At 42.4% G+C, this 23,557-nt stretch overlaps 1 protein-coding gene across 3 annotated transcripts in view; it reads left to right on the top strand.

Annotated features, from left to right (window-relative positions):
- Positions 1-23,557, top strand: part of SNX11 (sorting nexin 11) — a 68,178-nt gene that overhangs the window by 28,346 nt on the left and 16,275 nt on the right. The window contains exons 3-5 of one of the 3 annotated variants that reach the window (XM_040331235.1): positions 5,836-5,922; positions 6,096-6,196; positions 19,013-19,359. In XM_040331235.1, coding sequence (XP_040187169.1) covers positions 5,836-5,922; positions 6,096-6,196; positions 19,013-19,307 — 483 coding nt within the window. In that variant the 3' untranslated portion in view covers positions 19,308-19,359. Of the gene's footprint in view, positions 1-5,835; positions 5,923-6,095; positions 6,197-19,012; positions 19,360-23,557 lie in introns of those variants that run through there. The other 2 variants (XM_040331234.1, XM_040331236.1) reach the window with 2 other exon arrangements.

Here is a 23,557-nt window from a genome sequence, read left to right as displayed (position 1 = left end):
GGTCTAAGCTGTCATTACTGTGTGTCTAAAACTCCTCAGAACCAATCAGATTCATTTTAAAAACAAAACACTGCCCTGGATTTGTTGTTTTTGTTCTGTGAGTCTTCCCGACTCACCTCTCACCCGGAAGTTCATGTATGTACCTTTAAAACCGAACGTGAAACTAGAGGCACATTATATGATAGATTAAATTCAATTTTTAATCCTTTTTAACCACTTCCCGACGGCCGTACGACTTTGTACGGCCGCAGGGTGGCTCTACATCTCTGGGAGGCCGTGTTTTTACGGCCTGGGCGCGCAGCCAGCAGCGCGGGCGCGCGCGTCCGGCGGAGGCGCGCGCGCGCTCGCCGCATCGCTGAGATGCCGATGCGAGTGCCTGGCGGCCGCGATGTCGGCTACAGGGACAAGACGTGGAGCTCTGTGTGTCTCCCCTGACAGGACGTGGAGCTCTGTGTTTAGAGGAGACCGATCTGTGTCCCTTGTACATAGGGACACAGCATCGGTCACCTCCCCCAGTCACCCCCCTTCCCCCACAGTTAGTAACACAATTCAGGGTACACATTAACCCCTTCCTCACCCCCTAGTGTTAACCCCTTCAATGCCAGTCACATTTATACAGTAATTAGTGCATATTTATTGCACTGATCGCTGTATAAATGTGAATGGCGCCAAAAATGTGTCAAAAGTGTCCGATGTCTCCGCCATAATGTCGCAGTCACGAAAAAAAATGCTGATCGCCGCCATTAGTAGTAAAAAAAAATAATAAAAAATAATAATTCTGTCCCCTATTTTGTAAGCGCAATAACTTTTGCGCAAACCAGACGCTTTTTTTTTTTTTTTTTTTTTTAACAAAAATATGTAGAATAATACGTATCGCCTAGACTGAGAAAAAAATTTTTTTTTTTTAAAAATTGGGCAATTTATTATAGTAACAAGTAAAAAATATTGTTTTTTTTTTTCAAAATTGTCGCTCTATTTTTGTTTATAGCGCAAAAAATAAAAACCGCAGAGGTGATCAAATACCACCAAAATAAAGCTCTATTTGTGGGGAAAAAAGGACGTCAATTTTGTTTGGGAGCCATGTCGCATGACCGCGCAATTGTCAGTTAAAGCGCCGCAGTGCCGGAAGCTGAAATTTCACCTGGTCAGGAAGGGGTATATGTGCCCAGTAAGGAAGTGGTTAAAAGGAATCAGTTAACTTTTATGTCTCTATACCCTGTAAACAGTCATTTCAGCAAACATTTTTTTCCTTTAGTGATCCTTTAAACTTTAAACATGACTATGGGATTCTCCTAGGAAAATCATGTTTTAGAATAAAAAACGTTGTTTTCATCGTGTTTGTCTTTTGCTTAAACTGTGCAATACAGTAGACTGTTGGCTTCCCAGCCAGTAGTCCTGTGGTAGGTTGCGTTTTCTTTCCCTCAAGGAATGTATAAAATACATTCGCATATTAATACAGTCGGAAGTACATAAAACTGAGGAGTCGGAACATTTATCTACCGACTCCACAGCCCTGGTTTATGTGCAAGGTAGTCTTTGTGGCTGCACTCTTTAAAGGAATCTTTTCTGGTCCTTCGGTGAGATAAAGTGATGTTTTTTGCTTAAGGTGGTGTCCTTTTTTCCACCTGAACCAGGACATTGTGTTACTACAGTATGTGTTTTGTCCTTGGATGTGAGTGGTCCACAACGGCCATACCTGAAGTCTACAACTCTGTTTTTAGCGGAACATTTTTTGTTTGGAATGTTTGAAGGACTCCATAAGAGAGGCTGCCTCTTCGATCCAGTATTTCTTGGTAGATTCATCAACTAATTTCTCACGCCTATGGCATTAAACGAGTAGTAAGCTCTGGGTTATATAAATAAATAAAATGTCCCCCTGTAAGTTGATGTCATAATGTGCTAGTAGGCTTTCATCTTCACCCAGCTTTTCTTCCGTGTTCATGTCGCTTCTGCACATGCCCACAGGAGCCACGATTGTGGCACAGCACTCTGAAGGGATGGTGCGCATGTGCCACTGGAGTCCCGGCTGCAGAAATTGTAAATATCCAGTTAAAGCCCAATCTCCCGGGAGTCCCAGTGCTTCCTGGGTATTTCAGCATCAAGCTTCAGCTGTTCAAGGTAAAGGTCAAGATAGTTTCTTGCGGACACCAGTTTTGAGTGGAATATCCTGCAGGGTAGCCTTGTAGTGGCTTCTTTGCTTGGAGTACATCACAGGATCCCTCCACTATTTGTGGTGTTCGGTGCTTGTTACAAAACTGAGGTTGTGCTGGATGGGGATATGCCTGGATGGGGACGCTTGCCTGTTTTTAGCCAGTGTCCATTCACGTGTAGGTGGCAGCATAACCCAAGTAAACATGAATAAGAAGAAACCCTGTGTCCTTTGATGTACTCCAAGAAAAATATGCCATAGGTAAATCAAAAATCCTAAGTACCTGTCCCCCCAGAAATTAACAAGCATTTAACACTTTTCCTAAAGTTGAGATTTAAGTTAGTTTTCATTGGCTATCACTTAAACTTCAACCACTTGACCTCTGGAAGATTTATCCCCCTTCATGACAAAAGGACATTTTTTTGTAATAAGGCACTGCGTTACTTTACCTGACAATTGCACAGTTGTGCGACGCAGTACCCAAATAAAATGTCCCCCCCCCCCCACAAATAGAGCTTTCCTTTGGTGGTATTTGATTACTTCTGCGTTTTTTATTTTATTGCGCTATAAACAAAAAAATACAGACTATTTTAAAACAATTTTTTTATTTTATTTTTTACTTTCTGCTATAAAACATATCCAATATTTTTTTTTTTTTTTAAATCTAAATAAAATTTCTTCATCAATTTAGGTCAATATGTATTCTGCTACATATTTTTTGGTTCAAAAATCCCAATCGGCATATATTGATTGGTTTGCGTAAAAAGTTATAGCACTTACAAGCTATGGGATGTTTTTTTTTTCTTAATACTGGTAATGAAGGCAATCAGCGACTTATAGCGGGACTGCGATAGTGCGGTGGACATTCTGACATTTTTTGGGCAACCAGTGAAACTAAATACAGCGATCAGTGCTAATATGCATGGTCACAGTACTAATGACACCGATTGGGAAGGGGTTAAACGGCAAGGGCAAACAAAGGGTTACCTGTGTGCCTAGCGTGTTTTGCCGTACTGTGGGAGGTGCTTTTACTAGGGCAAGAGATGGAATCGCAGATTGCAGTTCTGGGTCTTTTCTTCACAATCAGCGGGTGCCGGCAGACATCAAGATTGCAGTACCTACCTGTAATCACAGTGGGAGCGAGCCGGCGGTGGCACGCATGTGTGCTCCCTACCTGGAAGCGTAAGATCACTTAAATGCACGTGACCCAGCATACAGGTGTCGCCCTGTAGCAGCGAAACTGCTATAGGGTGGACCTGAACTGGTTAAACTCTACTGCTGTGTTTATAATTTTTAGCCTCATTTTCTCATGAACTACAGTATTCAATTTTATTTTTTTTACCACTTCAATTTGCCTATTTTCTTGCTCCTATCAGTTGAGACCTCTGTGAAACTCGCTTACACCCAGCCTGCAGCTAGCTGTATTTTAATAAACAATAACACGTATAATAAACTTTGTAAATTGGCCTTACAAACACAACACCTCAGTAATCAATAAAATACATAAAATGTGAAATCTGGAAAATTCAGCTGATTATTGTAGTAATGCCTTGTGAGTTTGAAAATTGATTTTACATCACTTAAAATAGCAGATAATGTATAGTAATGAAAATATATCATGCGTTATGCGTTTGTGATTTTTAAAGCAGTATTAACCCAAAAATAATAATGTAATACATTGCAGCTCAGAAATCCTTAAATGTGCTGCATTCATTTTTTTTTTTTCTAAGAGCTTTTCCTTTTCATCTGGTGATATATGCAATAACGGACTTCCTGTATTAAACTGGCCATAGTTGGATTGAAGTTCAGCAGGGACCAGCCAATCTTCAATCCATCTATGGCTGGTTCGGATCGAGAGCAGTCGATCTACTGATTTGACTGCTCATGAACAGGCTTGTTGAAAAACTTTAGTTCAATCACCCTGCAGTGCTCATCCATGTATTCTGACAGCGGCTGACTTCTCCACTGTCGAATACAATGACACAGCATGTGTCCTTTGTGTCCTTTTTGAATGTGTTTTTTTTTTTCTTGCCCTAAGCCTGCCGACTGAACGGGAAAAAAAACTGAGCCATGTATGGCCAGCTTTATGCCGCGTACATGCGGTCGGAATTTCCGACAACAGATGTTCAATGTTGTCGGAAATTCTGACCGTGTTTAGGCTCCATCGGACATTTACTGTCAGAATTTCCGACAACAAAAATTTGAGAGCTGGTTCTCAAATTTTCTGACAACAAAATCCGTTCTCGTAAATTCCGATCGTATGTGGACAATTCCAACGCACAAAATTCCACATACAAAATTCCATGCATGCTCTGGTTCAAGTACGAGATGGAAGCGCTCGGTCTGGTAAAACTAGCGTTCGTAATGGAGAGGGCACGTTCGTCACGCTGTAACGGACTGAGAAACACGAGGCTGAAAAGCGTGAATAGTCTCTTACCAATTCTACTAACACGACTGGTATTGAACTTCCCTTTAATAGTGCCGTTGTACGTCACCGCGTTCTTGGTGTTTGAAATTTCCGACAACATTTGTGTGACCATGTTTATGCAAGACAATTTTGAGCCAACATCCGACGAGGAAAAAAAATACACGGTTTTGTTGTCGGTATTTCCGCGGCATAAGAGTTTTTCCACCGCAATGGAGGAGCAAAGGAGATACCTTGGGACTGCAGCATTGTCCGTCTAGGGGTAGGGAAGTGTTAGATGCACTACCAGATTTAGGTGGATTGGCTCACAAATTAAAGGAGAAGTACAGCCAAAGCTTGTCTACCCGTATGTCTCCTGTGGATCATAGGAGTGCAGTTTGTTCTATACTCCTGTGAGCCATTTTCAGCAGACAGCGGGCGGAAGTCACAGAGCTGGTCCAGGTTGAGGCAAGATCGTGAAAATGAAGATGGGATTTGCCCACACAATTGCACGGACACCTGGCTCAGCCTCTCAGCGAGTCGCTGAGGGCCTACGCCGAACTCCCACCCCCTCCACAGTCCAGCGCTCCAGTGAGCCGGGATTGGGGGGCAGAGTGAGAACTGAGTGATCAGCGGTGTTCGATTGCTTGGTTCTCAGTGTTAGAGGCGCCAGGGGACAGATGCAGTTTCTTTTTTTGGGATAAAGGTTTTGCATAAATGAATAAAAGCTGATCCTTGTGAGCACCCCTGCGCGTGTCCTAACGCTTTAACAACTTGGCCTGTTAAAAGAAGGTAAAAAATAACTGACTTACTGATCAGATCACCAGATGAAAATAAAGAACATAAAAGCCTAAAAAGGAAAAGTTTTTATTTTTTGGGTTAAATACAGTTTAAATCTTCTGTTTCACTGCAATATTGCCATACTCCTTTTTCTGAATGGCTCGTGTTGTCTTGCAGGACAAATCATATATACCAAGCTCTATCTCTATCAGCTATATCACCTTAATAAATAGATCAATAAAAAGAGCTTCAAATAAAAGATGATGTGCAACCCATATCGACGAGATTTAATTGTACTATATTTGTCAGTTATAAGATTTCTTATTGCTTATTAGGGGTCAGTACACTTTAGATGTTCCTCACTGAATAAGATAGATTGTGGTACATCAGAAAATTGCACCTTTGATTTGTGTACTTACAGTATGAAGGATTTATCTGCTGTCATTATCTGAACTCCCTGTCACTTTCCAGTAAGCATACATGAGGTCTTTTGTGTTTGTAGGAATTTATCACCGTTCGTGTCCAGGATCCCAGACTGCAGAATGAAGGGTCATGGACATCCTATGTGGATTATAAAATATTCCTTCACGTGAGTAAGAGATTGGCAACATCTGGGTCTCCATATTTTAGCAGGGAGTCTGTGCTGAGATTTGTAGTTCCGAAAATGGGGAGTACCGATTGTCTTCATCCAAAAAAATCTAATTTGAGATATTTATAGTATTTAAAGTCTGTTTGTTTACAAGCGTTTTTGTCTTTTCTTAGACCAACAGCAAGGCATTCACTGCCAAGACATCCTGCGTGAGAAGACGATACAGGGAATTTGACTGGTTAAGGAAACAGCTGCAGAAATATGCTGGCCTAGTGTGAGTAGTTTTCCCTTTAATATATTCCTTTGTACATGTGGACAAATGGACATATAGGAGCTGCAAGATGTCTAACCTGATGAGTTAAATTCTGATATCTGTTTTTGGTACTTAAAGGAGAAGTACAGCCAAAGTTTGTTTGGCTTCACTTCTCCTATGAATCACAGGAGTGCAGTTCATTCTGCACTCTTGTGACCCATTTTTAGCAGACAGCGGGCTGAAACTCGCTGTTGGCTGATGTCCCAGAGCCGGTCCAGGCTCAGGAAAGATTGCGTCAATAAAGACGGGATCCGCCCACCTGGACTGACACTCAGCTCACCCTCTCAGCGAGCTACTGAGAGCCTTAAACAGCTGCTCCTGCCCCTTCCACAGCCTGACATTTACCAGCTCTCTGCTAAGGGAGCTGTGAGAACTGTGCGATCGGCGCTGTTCGATCACTCAGTTCTCAGTGTTGGAGGCGCCAAAGGACAGATGGGACAGCGGATCGATGCTGCATCCACCTACGTAAGTATAATTCTTTAAAAAAAAAAAAGGATACAGTACAGGGAGTGCAGAATTATTAGGCAAGTTGTATTTTTGAGGATTAATTTTATTATTGAACAACAACCATGTTCTCAATGAACCCAAAAAACTCATTAATATCAAAGCTGAATATTTTTGGAAGTAGTTTTTAGTTTGTTTTTAGTTTTAGCTATTTTAGGGGGATATCTGTGTGTGCAGGTGACTATTACTGTGCAGAATTATTAGGCAACTTAACAAAAAAAAAATATATACCCATTTCAATTATTTATTTTTACCAGTGAAACCAATATAACATCTCAACATTCACAAATATACATTTCTGACATTCAAAAACAAAACAAAAACAAATAAGTGACCAATATAGCCACCTTTCTTTGCAAGGACACTCAAAAGCCTGCCATCCATGGATTCTGTCAGTGTTTTGATCTGTTCACCATCAACATTGCGTGCAGCAGCAACCGCAGCCTCCCAGACACATGTGCAGAGAGGTGTACTGTTTTCCCTCCTTGTAAATCTCACATTTGATGATGGACCACAGGTTCTCAATGGGGTTCAGATCAGGTGAACAAGGAGGCCATGTCATTAGTTTTTCTTCTTTTATACCCTTTCTTGCCAGCCACGTTGTGGAGTACTTGGGCGCGTGTGCTGGAGCATTGTCCTGCATGAAAATCATGTTTTTCTTGAAGGATGCAGACTTCTTCCTGTACCACTGCTTGAAGAAGGTGTCTTCCAGAAACTGGCAGTAGGACTGGGAGTTGAGCTTGACTCCATCCTCAACCCGAAAAGGCCCCACAAGCTCATCTTTGATGATACCAGCCCAAACCAGTACTCCACCTCCACCTTGCTGGCGTCTGAGTCGGACTGGAGCTCTCTGCCCTTTACCAATCCAGCCACGGGCCCATCCATCTGGCCCATCAAGACTCACTCTCATTTCATCAGTCCATAAAACCTTAGAAAAATCAGTCTTGAGATATTTCTTGGCCCAGTCTTGACGTTTCAGCTTGTGTGTCTTGTTCAGTGGTGGTCGTCTTTCAGCCTTTCTTACCTTGGCCATGTCTCTGAGTATTGCACACCTTGTGCTTTTGGGCACTCCAGTGATGTTGCAGCTCTGAAATATGGCCAAACTGGTGGCAAGTGGCATCTTGGCAGCTGCACGCTTGAATTTTCTCAGTTCATGGGCAGTTATTTTGCGCCTTGGTTTTTCCACACGCTTCTTGCGACCCTGTTGACTATTTTGAATGAAACGCTTGATTGTTCGATGATCACGCTTCAGAAGCTTTGCAATTTTAAGAGTGCTGCATCCCTCTGCAAGATATCTCACTATTTTTGACTTTTCTGAGCCTGTCAAGTCCTTCTTTTGACCCATTTTGCCAAAGGAAAGGAAATTGACTAATAATTATGCACACCTGATATAGGGTGTTGATGTCATTAGACCACACACCTTCTCATTACAGAGATGCACATCACCTAATATGCTTAATTGGTAGTAGGCTTTCGAGCCTATACAGCTTGGAGTAAGACAACATGCATAAAGAGGATGATGTGGTCAAAATACTCATTTGCCTAATAATTCTGCACTCCCTGTAGATATAAAAAGTCTACACACCTGTGTTCTTGTAAGAAAAGGCTTCCGTCTTGCCACTCTACCCCATGGCCCAGACATATGAAGAATACAGGAGATTGTTGTCACATGTACCACACAGCCAGTACTTGCCAGATATTCCTGCAGCTCCTTAACCGCTTAAGAACCGCCGCACGCCTATTTACGTCGACAGAATGGCACGGCTGACGGCGAGCTCCGTGCCCGTGCCCGCAGGACCTGTAGACTCTATGTCCGCCAGTGTCCCGCGATGGGTCACAGAGCTGAAGAACGGGAAGGTGTTAGTGTAAACACAACATCACCCCGTTCTTCCTAGTGACATGTCACTGATTGTCTGTTCCCTGTCATTGGAAACGGCGATCAGTGACGTGTCATGGCAAACCACACCCCCTAACAATTAGAAGCACTCCCTAGGTCACACTTAACCCCCTTCAGTGCCCCCTACAGGTTAACCCCTTCACGGTCAGGGTCATTTTTACAGTAATCAGTGCATTGTTATATCACTGATCACTGTAAAAATGACAATGTCCCAAAATGGTGTCAAACGTGTCCGATGTGTCCGCCATAATGTCGCAGTCATGATAAAGATCGCTACCATTACTAGTAAAAAAAAATATTAATAAAAATGCCATAAAACTATCCCCTATTTTGAAGACGCTATAACTTTTGCGCAAACCAATCAACGCTTAATGCGATATATATATATTTTTTTTACAGAAAATATGTAGAAGTATACATGTCGGCCTAAACTGAGGGGAAAAATAAATGTATTTTTTTGGGGGGGGGGGGGGGGGTATTTATTATAGCAAAAACTAAAAAATATTGCATTTTTTTTTTTCAAAAATTTTGCTCTATTTTTGTTTATAGCGCAAAAAATAAAAACCACAGAGGTGATCAAATACCACCAAAAGAAAGCTCTATTTGTGGGGAAAAAAAGGACGTAAATTTTGTTTGGAAAACACGTCGCACGACCGCGCAACTGTCGGTTAAAGCAGCGAAGTGGTTAAAGTGGATGTAAACTTGATTCATGAAATTTGAGCTGGGCACATATATCTGCAGTGTTTCGTTATTTCTCATCAAAGCACAATGTTCCATAGCTCTCCTGCTCCATTCTTCTGTTATCAGCCTGATAACTCCTGACAAGTTCTCACTTTTCATGTGATAAAAGCAGCCTGAGTTTTTTCTTGTGTTGGGGAGGATGCTATAAATAGATTAGCACAGACCTGAAGATTCAATGAACTGAGCTGAAGGTCTCTACCTATGAGGAGAGGAGGTGTGTCCCTTTCCTCCAATCAGCTGTCTTGGCTGTATGCCCAGGCTTCACTGCAGTGCTAACCAGGAAGAGAAAATCTCCTAACATGATCTGAACTTTCTAAATGGTATATAAAGCTGAAGACAGATATACATGTAAAACTTATGTAGGGAGATTTGTGTCATCCCTGTGTATCATCTGAGGCTGTTTACTTTACATACACTTTAACCACTTCAATAACCAGTTCAATACCACCTTCCTGCCCAAGCCAATTTTAAGCTTTGAGCGCTGCCGCTGTTTAAATGACAATTACGCAGTCATGCTACATTGTACCCAAACAGAATTTTTATAATTTTGTTCCCACAAATAGAGATTTCTTTTGGTGGTATTTAATCACCTCTGCGTTTTTTTTTGCTAAACAAATAAAGAAAAGCCTGAAACTTTTGGAAAAAAATATGTTTTTCTTTTTGTAAATGAGTAAGTTTTCTCCTTCACTGATGGGCACTGATAAGGCGGCACTGATGATGGCCACTAATAGGTGGCACTGGTAGATGGCACTGATGGGCATTAACAATCAGCATTGATGGGTGACACTGATGGGCACTGAAAGGCTGCGTGTCTTTTAGTTGAAAGTGAGGAAAAGCCAATCAACGGCTCTTCCTGTTTACATCGTGATCAGCCGTGATTGGACACGGCTGATCATGTGGTAAAGAGCCTCCGTCAGAGGCTCTTTACCGAGATATAAATAAGTATAATATAGAGTGTGCACTGATAAGATTAGATAAGTTCAACTGCACCTACATCCCTTTTGCAGCCCTCAAAATTACACTCGCCTGCTCGCATTTTGTGAGTAAATATTGAGGGCTGGCGAGTGTGGGCTGCTTGAGAGCAGGGGGGGCGAGCAAGGAGAGCAAGAGCCGCCGCGGGGAACATTACAGCTTTCAATTCAATAGCTGTGTTTCTCGCAGCGCCCGTCTTATACAGCCCCTCCCCCTTGTCCGGGCACATTGATAGACAGATCACCCATCCCAGGATTGGATGGGTGATCTGTCTATCAAAGTTTCCCAGACAAGACGGGAGGGGCTGTATATGACACGTGCAGCGGGGAACACAGCTATTGAATTAAAAGCTGAAATGTTCCCCGCGGTTTGAACCATTCAGCGGCGGCCCCTCTCCTAACCAGCACAGGTAGGATGCAGGGGGGGGGGGGAGAACTCTGGCTGCAATGTGTGAGGGGCGAGAACTGAGATTTATGAGGGCGTGTCTAGGGGCAGGATTAGGGGGCGGGACATGGTAGGGGTTGGGCGGGGCAACTGGTGGCGAGTATGCCTTGAGGCCTGGCTAGTAGCTCAGGACTTGAAATTTTGAGCCCTGCCTTTTGTATAGAAAGGTGTGTATATATAGGAAACCCCGTGCCCGGGATATAAGTTGGGACTTTCAAGGTGCTCGTTGAAACATTAATTCATTGAGTTTTGTAGTATAATAACTTCGTCCATACAAGGAAGAGATTGATAAAATACATATACTGTTATTACAGCAAATTTTATTATACAAAGTACAAAACATTTAAAAAGTACAAAAAAGAAGAGGAGAAGGAGCACGTTACATCTGTGCCCTATTCCCTTAAATGTCTTATGCTGATGGTCCTTCTTTTTTTCGCCTGATTAAGGCTTCTTCAGGGACGCACGGACATAAATTCAATCTATGAAATGCAAGATATATATTCACGCACACACACACGCACACACGTACACACACACACACATAAGCATATGTCCATACAATCAATAACCGAGGAGAAAAACTCACCTCGTATTAACTTATTACTGTATACCAGTGCATGTTAATATATATTACAATGTTAAACCAAAAAAAAAAAAAAAATAATAATAAAGAACAATTGTTATTGTTTTGCAGAAAGAAGCTGGACTAGTACCAGCAAGTGTTCAGAAAACTTCTCCTAAAGCTACAGTGTATCCCTTCCCTTGCGGCGGGGGACACTGATAGCAGTATAGCGGGGCAGCCTTTAAAAGCACATTGCACGCGTGATTCGTAGACAAAGGTCCTAACAGGAAAAGCATAGTTTAGCCTCATTGATATATACAAAGGATTTGTGATATATACATATAGAGTAGTGTGATGTACTAAAATTAGTTAATTAGATGTAGAATATCTATTTTGTATTTTTATCATTTTACTCCGATTGGCCTTTGTATTAAAGTAGGTAGTATACCTTATGCATAGACATAGTATATGAGGCATAAATGTAAAGCTCTTGGGGGCTTGAATTGCACAGCATACTATGATGGTATATCCAAAATGGAGGGGGTACTTCTTATCTAGGTGTATTTTTAATATGTTCCACTCAAGGACTGTAACATGTAAGAGAGCAAAAAGAAAAACACTTGGAGGTACTAGTCCAGCTTCTTTCTGCGAAACAATAACAACAATTGTTCTTTATTATTATAATTTTTTTGTTTAACATTGTAATATATATTAACCACTTCCTTACTGGGCACATATACCCCTTCCTGACCAGGTGAAATTTCAGCTTGTGGCACTGCGTCACTTTAACGGTCGTGCGACGTGGCTCCCAAACAAAATTGACGTCCTTTTTTTCCCCACAAATAGAGCTTTCTTTTGGTGGTATTTGATCACCTCTGCGTTTTTTTATTTTTTGCGCTATAAACAAAAATAGAGCGACAATTTTGAAAAAAAAACAATTTTTTTTTACTTGTTGCTATAATAAATAGCCCAATTTTTTTTAAAAAACATTTTTTTTCTCAGTCTAGGCGATACGTATTCTTCTACATATTTTTGGGGGGAAAAAAATTAAAAAATCGCAAGAAGCATCTGGTTTGCGCAAAAGTTATTGCGCTTACAAAATAGGGGACAGAATTATTATTTTTTATTACTTTTTTTTACTACTAATGGCGGCGATCAGCATTTTTTTCGTGACTGCGACGTTATGGCGGACACATCGGACACTTTTGACCCATTTTTGGCGCCATTCACATTTATACAGCGATCAGTGCTATAAATATGCACTAATTACTGTATAAATGTGACTGGCATTGAAGGGGTTAACACTAGGGGGTGAGGAAGGGGTTAAATGTGTACCCTAAATTGTGTTCTAACTGTAGGTGGAGGGGGGGTGACTGGGGGAGGTGACCGATCTGTGTCCCTATGTACAAGAGACACAGATCGGTCTCCTCTCTCCCCTGACAGGACGTGGAGCTCTGTGTTTACACACAGAGCTCCACGTCTTGTCCCTGTTGCCGCCGATCACGAGTCCCTGGCGGACATCACGGCCGCCAGGCACTCGCATCGGCATCGCAGCGATGCGGCGAGCACGCGCGCACGCCCGCGCCGCTGGATGCGCGTGCAGGCCGTGTTTTTACGGCCTGTTAGAGATTGAGAACCACCTTGCGGCCGTATAAAGTCGTACGCCCGTCGGGTAGTGGTTAACATGCACTGGTATACAGTGATAATTTAATACGAGGTGAGTTTTTCTCCTCGGTTATTGCTTGTATGGACATATGCTTATGTGTGTGTGTGTGTGTGTGTGTGTGTGTGTGTGTGTGTGTGTGTGTGTGTGTGTGTGTATATATATATATATATTTTCTCTTTACCAAGATAGGTATGTCAGACTGAAACGGCGCACCACTGATCACCGCGATGTGCGTCTCCACAGGCGTGCGGCGCCTGTCATCATGCTGGGCGTCATATGACACCCAGTCAGGATAACTGAACCACTGCCCAGCCATCATTCTGCAATAGGCCGGGCAGGAAGTGGTTAATATTGCTGTAGGCCTCTTGGCAGCCTCCCTAACCAGTTTTTTTTTGTCAATTTTGGAGGGACGTCCAGTTCTTGGTAATGTCACTGTTATCCCATATTTTCTCCACAATCATGATTGTCTTCACTGTGTTCCATGGTGTATCTAATGCCTTGGAAATTCTTTTGTACCCTTCTGACTGATACCTTTTAACCACTTGCCACCGTCATTATACTGTGGCAGGTCAGCACAATCCTGCGAACCATCGTAGCTGTACTTTGGTTCGTTTAAATGGCATAGCTGGCGCACTCAATGCACTGCGTGAGTGGTGCCGATGCTCATGACCAACGGTCAAGATGACCGCCGGCCACGAGCGATCGTGGGCACGAGAGGCAGAACAGGGACGTGTGTGTGTGTTTAAACACACACATCCCTGTTCTGTTCTGAGAGGAGATACAGATCGTGAGTTCACGTAAGCTGGGAACCACGATCTATCATCTCCTATAGTGAGTCCCATCCCCCTACAGTTAGAACACACAATAGGGAACACAATTAAGCCCTTGATCGCCCTCTAGTGTTAACCCCCTTCCCTGCCAGTGACATCGCTGTATAAATGCCAATGGTCCCAAAACAGCAGGACGGTAAAAAAGTCCTGCTAGCCACATCTTTGGAGCGTTGTGTATACCGCTCCTCCGCGTCTGCCCATTGAAATTGATGGGGCACCACGACTATACCGCCGGCTTTTTAACCCTTTCTCGGGCGCTAGTCGGGGTAAAACCGCCCCGCTAGCTGCCAAATGGCACAGCAAAATTAACGGTAAATCTGCGCATTACCGCCAACGCCACTCCCCGCCCCAGTGTGAAAGGGGCCTAAATGATGGCAGGTATGTACTGACTCCTATTAAACATGAGTTTGAATGTAATTGCTTCACAGCTACATCCCCAGTTATAAGAGGGTTTGCACACTTATCCAACCACATTATTTTAGTTTAACATTTTTATTCTCTCGCCCCACCCCCGATTGAGTTGTACAGTTTATAGGTCACAATTAAGGTGGAAAAAGTTCTAAATTGATTTATCTTTGTCTCATTTTTGAACATCACAGAAACCTGAAATTTTAACGGGTGTGTAGACTTTTTATATCCACTGTATATGATGACTGATGGAAAACTTCAAACTCGCCTGTTTCTGTCTCTTTTGCCTGTGGAGCTGTGCTACTCTTTAGTATTCCCTGCTTCCTCTAACCCATGTAGCATCGAATTTTCATTCAAATGGCAATACTGTAGGTACCCTTCTGTCTGAGTTATGCCTTGCCTCCTGCAAGACCCATTGATTTGTCATAGACACAACCTCTGCTCTATATAGATTGTCGTCTACAGCTGCTGAGTCCTCAGTGGTGCACACTACTTCTGGAATTTCATCTAGAAGCAGAAGAGCTGGTCCACACCCTCATTGTGAAATTCTTTGCAGCATTGGGTTTGTACTGTTCCTTGGCATGTCTGCAAAATGTCAGTCATATTTGCAGAGAACATTACTGCAGAGATGTGCTACAGTTCATGCCTTGCACAATAGGGTACAGCAGGATGAAAATGAAGCATGCATGGTGGGGTGAACTTTCACTGCACTTTTAATGCAGAAAACCTCAGATAAATGTTAAAATAAGGGTAGAAAGCTGGGCAGCAGGGAAGTGGGTATAACATTTTTATATATATATATATATATATATATATATATATATATATATATATATATATATATATATATATATATATATATATATATATATATATATATATATATATATATATATATATATATATATATATATATATATATATATTATAATATAATATAATATAATATATATATATTATAATATAATATATATATATATATATATATATATATATAATATATATATATATATATATATAGCTGTTACTGATCAAAATGTTTCTGTTCGATTAATCTTATTTTTTTTTAATCGACTAATTTCGATTAATTATAACGCACATACAGATCCAACTACTTTTAGCTGATCTCCTTCCAGGCTGATTCCCAATGCAGCTACCAACCACTGGAAAAATGGATAGCAGGATACAAAAAACACACAAAGGCAGCGCTCGATGGGAATAGCATTAAAACTTTTATAGTCTTCTAGTAGGTAACCAAATAAATATTGTACTGGAGATAAAATCGATGTAGCTACATAAACTGTAAAAATGGTGCGAGTAATACCAAACGGTACCAAAAGCAGTCATAGAAACATGTAGCTAAGTATGATACTGGTATAACAATGTGTACAACGATACCACTGCTGAATCCAGATGAGGAGAGGTAAACATCAGTCCGTCGGCATGTAGATGTCCCGTGAAGGGAACTATCACAACTCCCAGTGGATGGCTGTAGAATCCCAGGTGTGGCAGATAGTAAGGTCCCACTGGCATGCAGATATGAAGGCACAGCAAAGGAGCCCTTCAGATGGACACTGCAAGCCCGCCGGTGTCCGTGACCTTACTGGATCTCCGACGGAACTCCCTGAAGGCCCAAAAGCCGGCAGGGAGGTGAGTACCAATCAAAAGAATTTTAATCGATTAAAAGTTAATTTGCATAGCCCTAATATATATATATATATATATCTCTATCTGTATCTGCAGTTTTGAGTTCTGCTTTAACTCTGGTGGTTATACATGAATGTGCTTTTTAATTTTCCTCCTTTTGTTTACATTAAATAAATCCTGTAGGAGTGCAGAAATGAGTTCTATGGAAAATGAGCCTGGAGAGCTACAGGAGTTGCACGTTCTAGATTACGAGTAGTTGAATAATAGGTATGTGAATTTAAAATGGACCTAAACCCAATCATAAACTAAAATCTATTCTTTAACATGTTATCCTGAGCAATAACATGCACTGATCATCCATAACTTTATGACCGTAGGTCCCCGTTTGCTGCCAAAACAGCCCTGACCCATTGAGTTATGGGCTCCACTTGACCTTTGAAGGTATGCTGTGGTATCTGACTCCAGACTGTAAGCAGTAGATTATTTTAATCCTAAATTGCGAGATGGGACCTCCACAGATCAGGCTGTATTTTCAGGACATCCCACAGGTGCTTGAGATCTGGAGAATTTGGAGACCAAGTCAACATCTCAAACTCATTGTTTTGATCAAACCATTCTTGAACCATTTTTGCATTGTGGTAGGGTGCATTAGGATGCTGAAAGAGGCCTCTGCCACCAGGGAATTGCGTTTTCATGAAGGGGTGTCTTTCGTCAGCAACAGTGTTTAGATAGGTGGTACGTGTCAAGATAACATCCACATGAATGGCAGGACATTGCCCAAAGCACCACACTACTTCTGCTGGCTTGCCTGCTTCCCATACTGCATCCTGGTGCCATCCCTAGCCAAGGTAAGCAATGCATACGCACCCAGCCATCCACATGATCTAAAAGAAAATGTGATTCATTAGATCAGGACACCTTCTATTGCTCTGTGGTCCAGTTCTGATATTCACATGCCCAATGTGAGAGATTTTGGCTGTGGACACGAGTCAGCATGAGCTCTTTGACTGATCTGTGGCTTTTCCGGCAGACCCATATACAGCAGACTGCATTACCTATTTTTGTATGCTTTCAACACGTTAACTTCAGGGACAACATGTTTGCTTGATGTCTAATATCTTACCAACTTTTTAGATATCATTGTAATGGTACAATCAATGTTTTTCACTTGGTGGTTATAAAGTTATGGCTGATCGGTGTAGGCCATATTTGGTTGAAGAAGGCTATGCCCTGCTATGCTCAGATAGCACAACAGAACCTGCATGTGAAGGGGAAGTTTTAGTCCCAAGTGACAGTGTCATTTAGACGTCTTATCTGATGATGTGAGGCCCAGTACCAGCAAGGAGTTGGAGTACCAGCATGGGGTGGTTTTATGCCAGATGCTGCAGGGCAAGACACAGATGCTGGCAGGATCATTTACCCAACAAATGCAACCATTTTTGGCCACCCCTGGCGTAAACCTACAGTAAATGTGACTCATTTTAGTTCCATTGATTTTTTTCAAGGTGTTTGTAAGTGATGAGCTCTTCAAGCTTTTTCACTCTCTTGTTTTTCGCAGTACCCCACATCTACCATTCTGCAGAACTGGGTGCCAACACACCTTACAGAAATAAAAACTGTTCCGAGTTCTTCTGAACATGGGCTTAGTCCAAAAGCCCAGAATTTCCTACTGCTGGACCTCTAGCCTCATCAATGCTACTTCAGTTTTTTCACCATTGATACCCAGTGACTGGTTTAAAGCAGTGCTCTGTTTCTTACATTTCCCCCAAGTAGTGACCCCAGACGTTTTAAAATGATGGTGGCTAAATTCTTTTTTTTATTTGGCAAGTTTTAACAGTATATACCACAGCAAAAATGTTTCCATAGATAAGTTGTTAATGCTTTTTAAAGGAGATTTTTTAAAAGAGCTTTTTTAACCAGTTGAGACCCGCGCTATGGTCGAAAGACGTCCACAGCGCGGCTCTCAACTGCCGGGTGGACGTCCTGCTGTTGTTGTTCCCCGTGCGCGCCGCTGGGGTCGCGCAGCGGGGAAACAACGTGCCCGGCGCATCGCTCGGGAGCCGATGCGAGTGCCTGGCGGCCGCGATGTCCGCCAGACACTCGCGATCGTCGGTAAACACAGCCGGTAACACAGCAGGACGTGGAGCTCTGTGTGTAAACACAGAGCTCCACGTCCTGTGAGGGAGAGAGGAGACCGATGCTGTGTCCCTTTACATAGAGACACAGCATCGGTCACCTCCCCCAGTCACCCCCCTCCCCCCACACAGTAAGAACACAATGAGGGAATACATTTAACCCCTTCCTCACCTCCTAGTGTTAACCCCTTCACTGCCAGTCACATTTATACAGTAATTAGTGCATTTTTATAGCACTGATCGCTGTGTAAATGTGAATGGTCCCAAAATTGTGTCAAAGGTGTCCGATACGTCCGTCGCAATATCGCAGCCCTGACAAAAAAATCGCAAATCGCCGTCATTACTAGTAAAAAAAAAACATAAATCTATCCCCCATTTCGTAGGCACTATAACTTTTGCGCAAACCAGTCGCTTATTGCGATTATTTATTTTTTTTTACAAAAATACGTATCGGCCTTAACTGAGAAAAAAAAAAGTTTTTTAAAAAAAAATTGGGATATTTATTATAGCAACAAGTAAAAAAAAAAATATATTTTTTTTAAATTGTCGCTCTTTTTTTGTTTATAGCGCAAAAAATAAAAACCGCAGAGGTGATCAAATACCACCAAAATAAAGCTCTATTTGTGGGGAAAAAAGGACGCCAATTTTGTTCGGGAGCCACGTCGCACGACCGCGCAATTGTCAGTTAAAGCGACGCAGTGCCGGAAGCTGAAATTTCGCCTGGGAACGAAGGGGGTTTATGTGCCCAGTAAGCAAGTGGTTAAAAGATTGCATGTTGTGCAAAAGCACAACATGGTTCACGTCTGCCTTCAAAATATCAGAAGGACCGCCAAATTAATACCCAGGGCTGCCCAGAAATTGGAGGAATAAACAATAAACTTGTACAGTTGATGCAATTTCTAATCCACAAGGGCTACCACCTGCATGAGAAACAGATTATGCATGAGAATAACTATTACATTGGTGTGCAGCGTTTTAGATCTTTGCATGCTGAAAAACATAGGAGCATATGGCACCATGAAGAAAAATGGAAAGAATTCCCACCATCTGGTGAGACAGCATCTACAGCAAGGCACATCATGTTTTTTTCGGCAAGAGAAACTTCTGGCTGTCAAGTTTACTGACTGGAAAGACCTAAATATGCTGACAGTCCATCTACCCAGAGAGCACAGTGGCTGTAATGTAATTTGGGTCAGCTACACAAGGAAAAGTCACTTCTGTGTCACTGAATACAACAGCAGCCACGGCCAAAAGTTTTGCGAATGATTCAAATATTAATTTTCACAAAGTCTGCTGCTTTTGGATCTTGTTTTTAGATATTTTTGTCAGATGTTACTATAGACTACTGAAGTATAATTAAAAGCGTTTCAGAAGTGTCAAAGGCTTTTATTGACAATTACATTAAGTTTATGCAGAGTCAGTATTTGTAGTGTTGACCCTTCTTTTTCAAGACCTCTGCAATTCGCCCCTGGCATGCTGTCAGTCAACTTCTGGGCCACATCCTGACTGATGGCAGCCCATTCTTGTATAATCAATGCTTAGCGTTTGTCAGGATTTGTGGGGGTTTTTTGTTAACCCACCTCTTGAGGATTGACCACAAGTTCTCAATGGGATTACAGTGGAACCTTGGATTACAAGCATAATCTGTTCCAGAAGAGTGCTTTTAATCCAAAGCACTTGCATATCAAAGTGAGTTTCCTCATAGAAGTCAATGGAAACAAAGATAATTTGTTCCACATTGACTTCTATGGCATGCAATACTGCATGTGGCCTGAGGTTGGGGGGAGCCGGAGACTCAGAAATACTCAAGAGACCGTTCAGCTGCACTCGGAAACCCTCGGAGACAAAGTATTTCCAAACAGCTCCAAAAAGGCTCCAAGTGTCACCTGCGCCTCCACACATCAGGCCAAATGCGGTACTGCAAACAGCAGAGGCTTGAATCCTGCTCGTTTTATGAGACAACACTCGCAAACAGAGTCAAGATTTTAAAATAAATAATTGCTCGTATTGCGAAACGCTTGTTAACTGTGTTGCTTGCAATCCGAGGTTCCACTGTAAAGGAGGAGTCCAGTCTGAGCTTTTTATGCTGGGCTTCTTTTCTGGGTGACAGGAGTGCAATTCGTTTTGCACTCGTGTGACCTGTTTTCAGCGGAGAGTGGTCTAAAGTCCGCTCTCCGCTGACGTCGCTGCCATCAGACGGGGAAGCGCGTCATCCTGACTTCCAAGTCTTGGTCCGCCAGCTGCCTTGATTGATGGCAGTCTCAGCGGCCTCTCCCCGCCCCTCCAATTTTTGGAATTGGGGTTTTACAATTTTGGGCTAGTTCGTCTTCATGATGGGAAAATCAGGAGATCTCCATTAACATTTACCACCAAATAAATGTACCAAATTGTTGTTTAAAAAAATAAAATAAAGTATAATTCACCTGTATACACTAAGTACCCTGGTAAAGATATTTAACGTTTTACTCGCGTATGCCAAAGTTGCAAAACTGGGTCAGGTGTTGCGGTTTGTTTTACCTCCATCGGTAAAGGGCTAATAAGGAGTTTGTTACGAAGGGGTCCATTCTGGCTGAGCATCCCGGATATGTCTCACTTTAACAAAGTGCTTACCAATCTGGTAAGGATGTCAAATAATTTAGGAATCCCAATGACAGACAAACTGAAATCTCTCTCTAGGGCTATGTTCCTTCGATAGGGACTACAATAGCTATTATCAAGAAAGCTATCGGGCATAAGAGTGACCACCTTACCTAGCAGTAGAAACTTGAGGAGCAGACTCGCAAGTCCTTTTCCACTGCTCAGAAGCATCCCATTTGTCCTCAATATTGTAATAAAACAAATGGGATGCTTCTGAGCAGTGGGAAAGGACTTGCGAGTCTGCTTCTCAAGTTTCTACTGCTAGGCAGTGAAAAGTTGGGTGGCACCTTCATGCCAGGAAAGGCATGTATGTGGATTTAGTATGGCTTAGAATGTCCAGTCTTTCTAGTGGAAGCACAGCCACACTTTAAGCAGGGGTTTCAACAGGACAGTTGAGTGTTGCATGTGTATAGTGGAAAGGGTACAACGACCCTGTCCTATTGAGACCCCTGCTTAAATCTTGGCTGTCCTTACACTAGAAAGACTGGACATTCTAAGCCATTCTAAATACACATACATGCCTTTCCTGGCATGAAGGTGCCACCCAACTTTCCATTGGATGGGTCGTCTACTGACATTTTCAGACGCTTGGCATTCTTGCAGTCCCAATGCTTGGGTGCAAGTGTTGTGCGGTCCAATAATTTTGTACACTGCTCCCTCACCACTTTCTCACCTCTATGTTCCTGTGTGTCCTCTGCCCTGGGACAATTTCCATTGTATGGTCTCTTGCATCAAGACCACTTTGACTAGTCGGAACCGCTCTGATCTGTTTTAGAAGCCCAATAGAAAGAAGGGGAAGAAGAGTGGGACTTTCAAACCCCTGGACCACTTTTACTGACTGCGTGGGCAGTGACAGCTCTTCGCCCAGAGAGGTAAGTACAGCAGGGACAAGGGAGGTCTACAGTGTGTAGGTTGGTTGTTCACCTTTTAGATTTTTTTGGGAAAAGGTGAAATTACACTTTAAGTTCATGCACTCCCAACTGCATGAGTGTCTTGGATCTGATGGTGACCCTTTAAGGCAGTTCTGTGTGCCCAGTTCTATTCAAGGAATCTGGAATGTAACATTTGTTCATATTGTGAAAAATGGATCCAGTCTTTGGACACACAAATTCATTTAACACCCAGAACCATTGATCCATATTGACATGTAAGCCTCACGCAGTTGCTGCAGATTTGTCGGCTGCACATCCATGATGCCAATCTCCAGTTCCACCACATCCCAAAGGTGCTCTGTTGGATGAGATCTAATGACTGTGGAGACCATTGGAGTACAGTGACCTCATTGTCATGTTCAAGAAACCAGTGGTGAGATGATTTGAGCTTTGTGACATGGTGCATTATCCTGCTGGAAGGAGCCATCAGAAGATGGGTACACTGTAGTCATAAAGGGATGGACATGGTCAGCAACAATACTCAGGTAGGTTGTGGTGTTTAAGCAATGCTCAATTGGTACTAAGGGAACTAAAGCGTGCCAAGAAAATATCCCCCACACTAATACACCACCAGCCTGAACCGTTGATGCAAAGCAGGATGGATCCATACTTTCATGTTGTAAATGTGCACCATTTAGAAGATATTCACCTTGGATACAGCCAGTGACATCACTGGCACATTTGCTCTGAAGGTCCGTAACTTTAGGGCTTCACGCCAGAACCGAAGGGTTTCCACGCGCATGCACGGGAGTGACGTAATCGCTGCTAAGGCCAATCATTGCAATAGTTATACAAGCGATAGTTGTGTAAAAAAAAAAAAAACGCCAGTATGAGCTTAGTTCTACCTGTCTGCTAGATGTCTCTTTCCACACCTTCCTGTCTTCTCTGAATGCTTTGCAGCTTCTCCTCTGCTGCTGTTTATGTTCAATTTCTAAGGACTACATATCCAATGGTACCTTGCTGCCTGCAAGCAGCGATTCCTGTACTGACCCCGCCTCCTGAAACTCCTTTTGGCACCTCCCTGTAGTTCAGAAGGCAGGCTCTGTAAAATGTATGACACAACAGTGCCTACTCACAGGGCATAATGAATACACCGAATGTCACAGAATTGAAGGAAGTAAATGTGTGGGAATCTTCACAAAGTAGGTTTACAAGCTTCAAGATCTATCAGATTGATGGGAGTAGCCTAAAAATAAATCAAAATACAGTGTAGAAATGAATATATGATTTCACCTTTTGACTATAGATATGCTTTAATAATCCCTTTCTCGCCTCTAACCAGTGTCATCTTAAGAGCATTATAGGCCCCCGGGCAATACAGTGCACTGGGGCCCTGTCTACACAATCACGCACGAGAATTTACTGACAAAAATCATAAAATCTACTGGCAGAACCACATTTTTTACTGCCACTGCAAAAAAAAGTACCTAAAATTATAGTTTTCAGTGCCGAACAATGCAAATGTCAGTATTTAAACTATAAACATATAGCTAGTGCTATTAGCAATGTGTTTAAGTTAAACAAAAGTAAAAAATATGTCTTCATTGACATGAAGGTCAGGTTACTATAACCCAGGCAGCACAGAGTTTCCTCTTACATCAGAGTCTGCAGGATTCCCCCTTACAGTGAAAGGGAACTCTTATGTAAAGGGGAACGCTGCAGATCAAGATCTAAGGGGGGAACTCTGATGTGGAGGGGGTCTCTGGTGACCAGAGACCACCTTATATCAGAGTCCACTGCTTTCTCTTTCCCACTTACATCAGGGTCCGCAGACTGAGTTCCCCCTTGCATTGTAAGGGGGAATCCTGCAGACTCTGATGTAAAGGGGAACTCCTGATGTGACCACCTTCCGTAGAGTAAATACACTAAGGTAAGGGGGGTCACTAATATAGGAGGGGGAACCTGTATATCAGTGCCCCCTTACATTTTTGCACTCACTCCCCCCTT

This window comes from Rana temporaria, chromosome 12 (genome assembly GCF_905171775.1).
Source record: "Rana temporaria chromosome 12, aRanTem1.1, whole genome shotgun sequence".
Classification (NCBI taxonomy): Eukaryota; Metazoa; Chordata; class Amphibia; order Anura; family Ranidae; genus Rana; species Rana temporaria.
The sequence above is the reverse complement of the archived record's forward strand: the minus strand, read 5'-3'. Positions and strand labels throughout refer to the sequence as shown.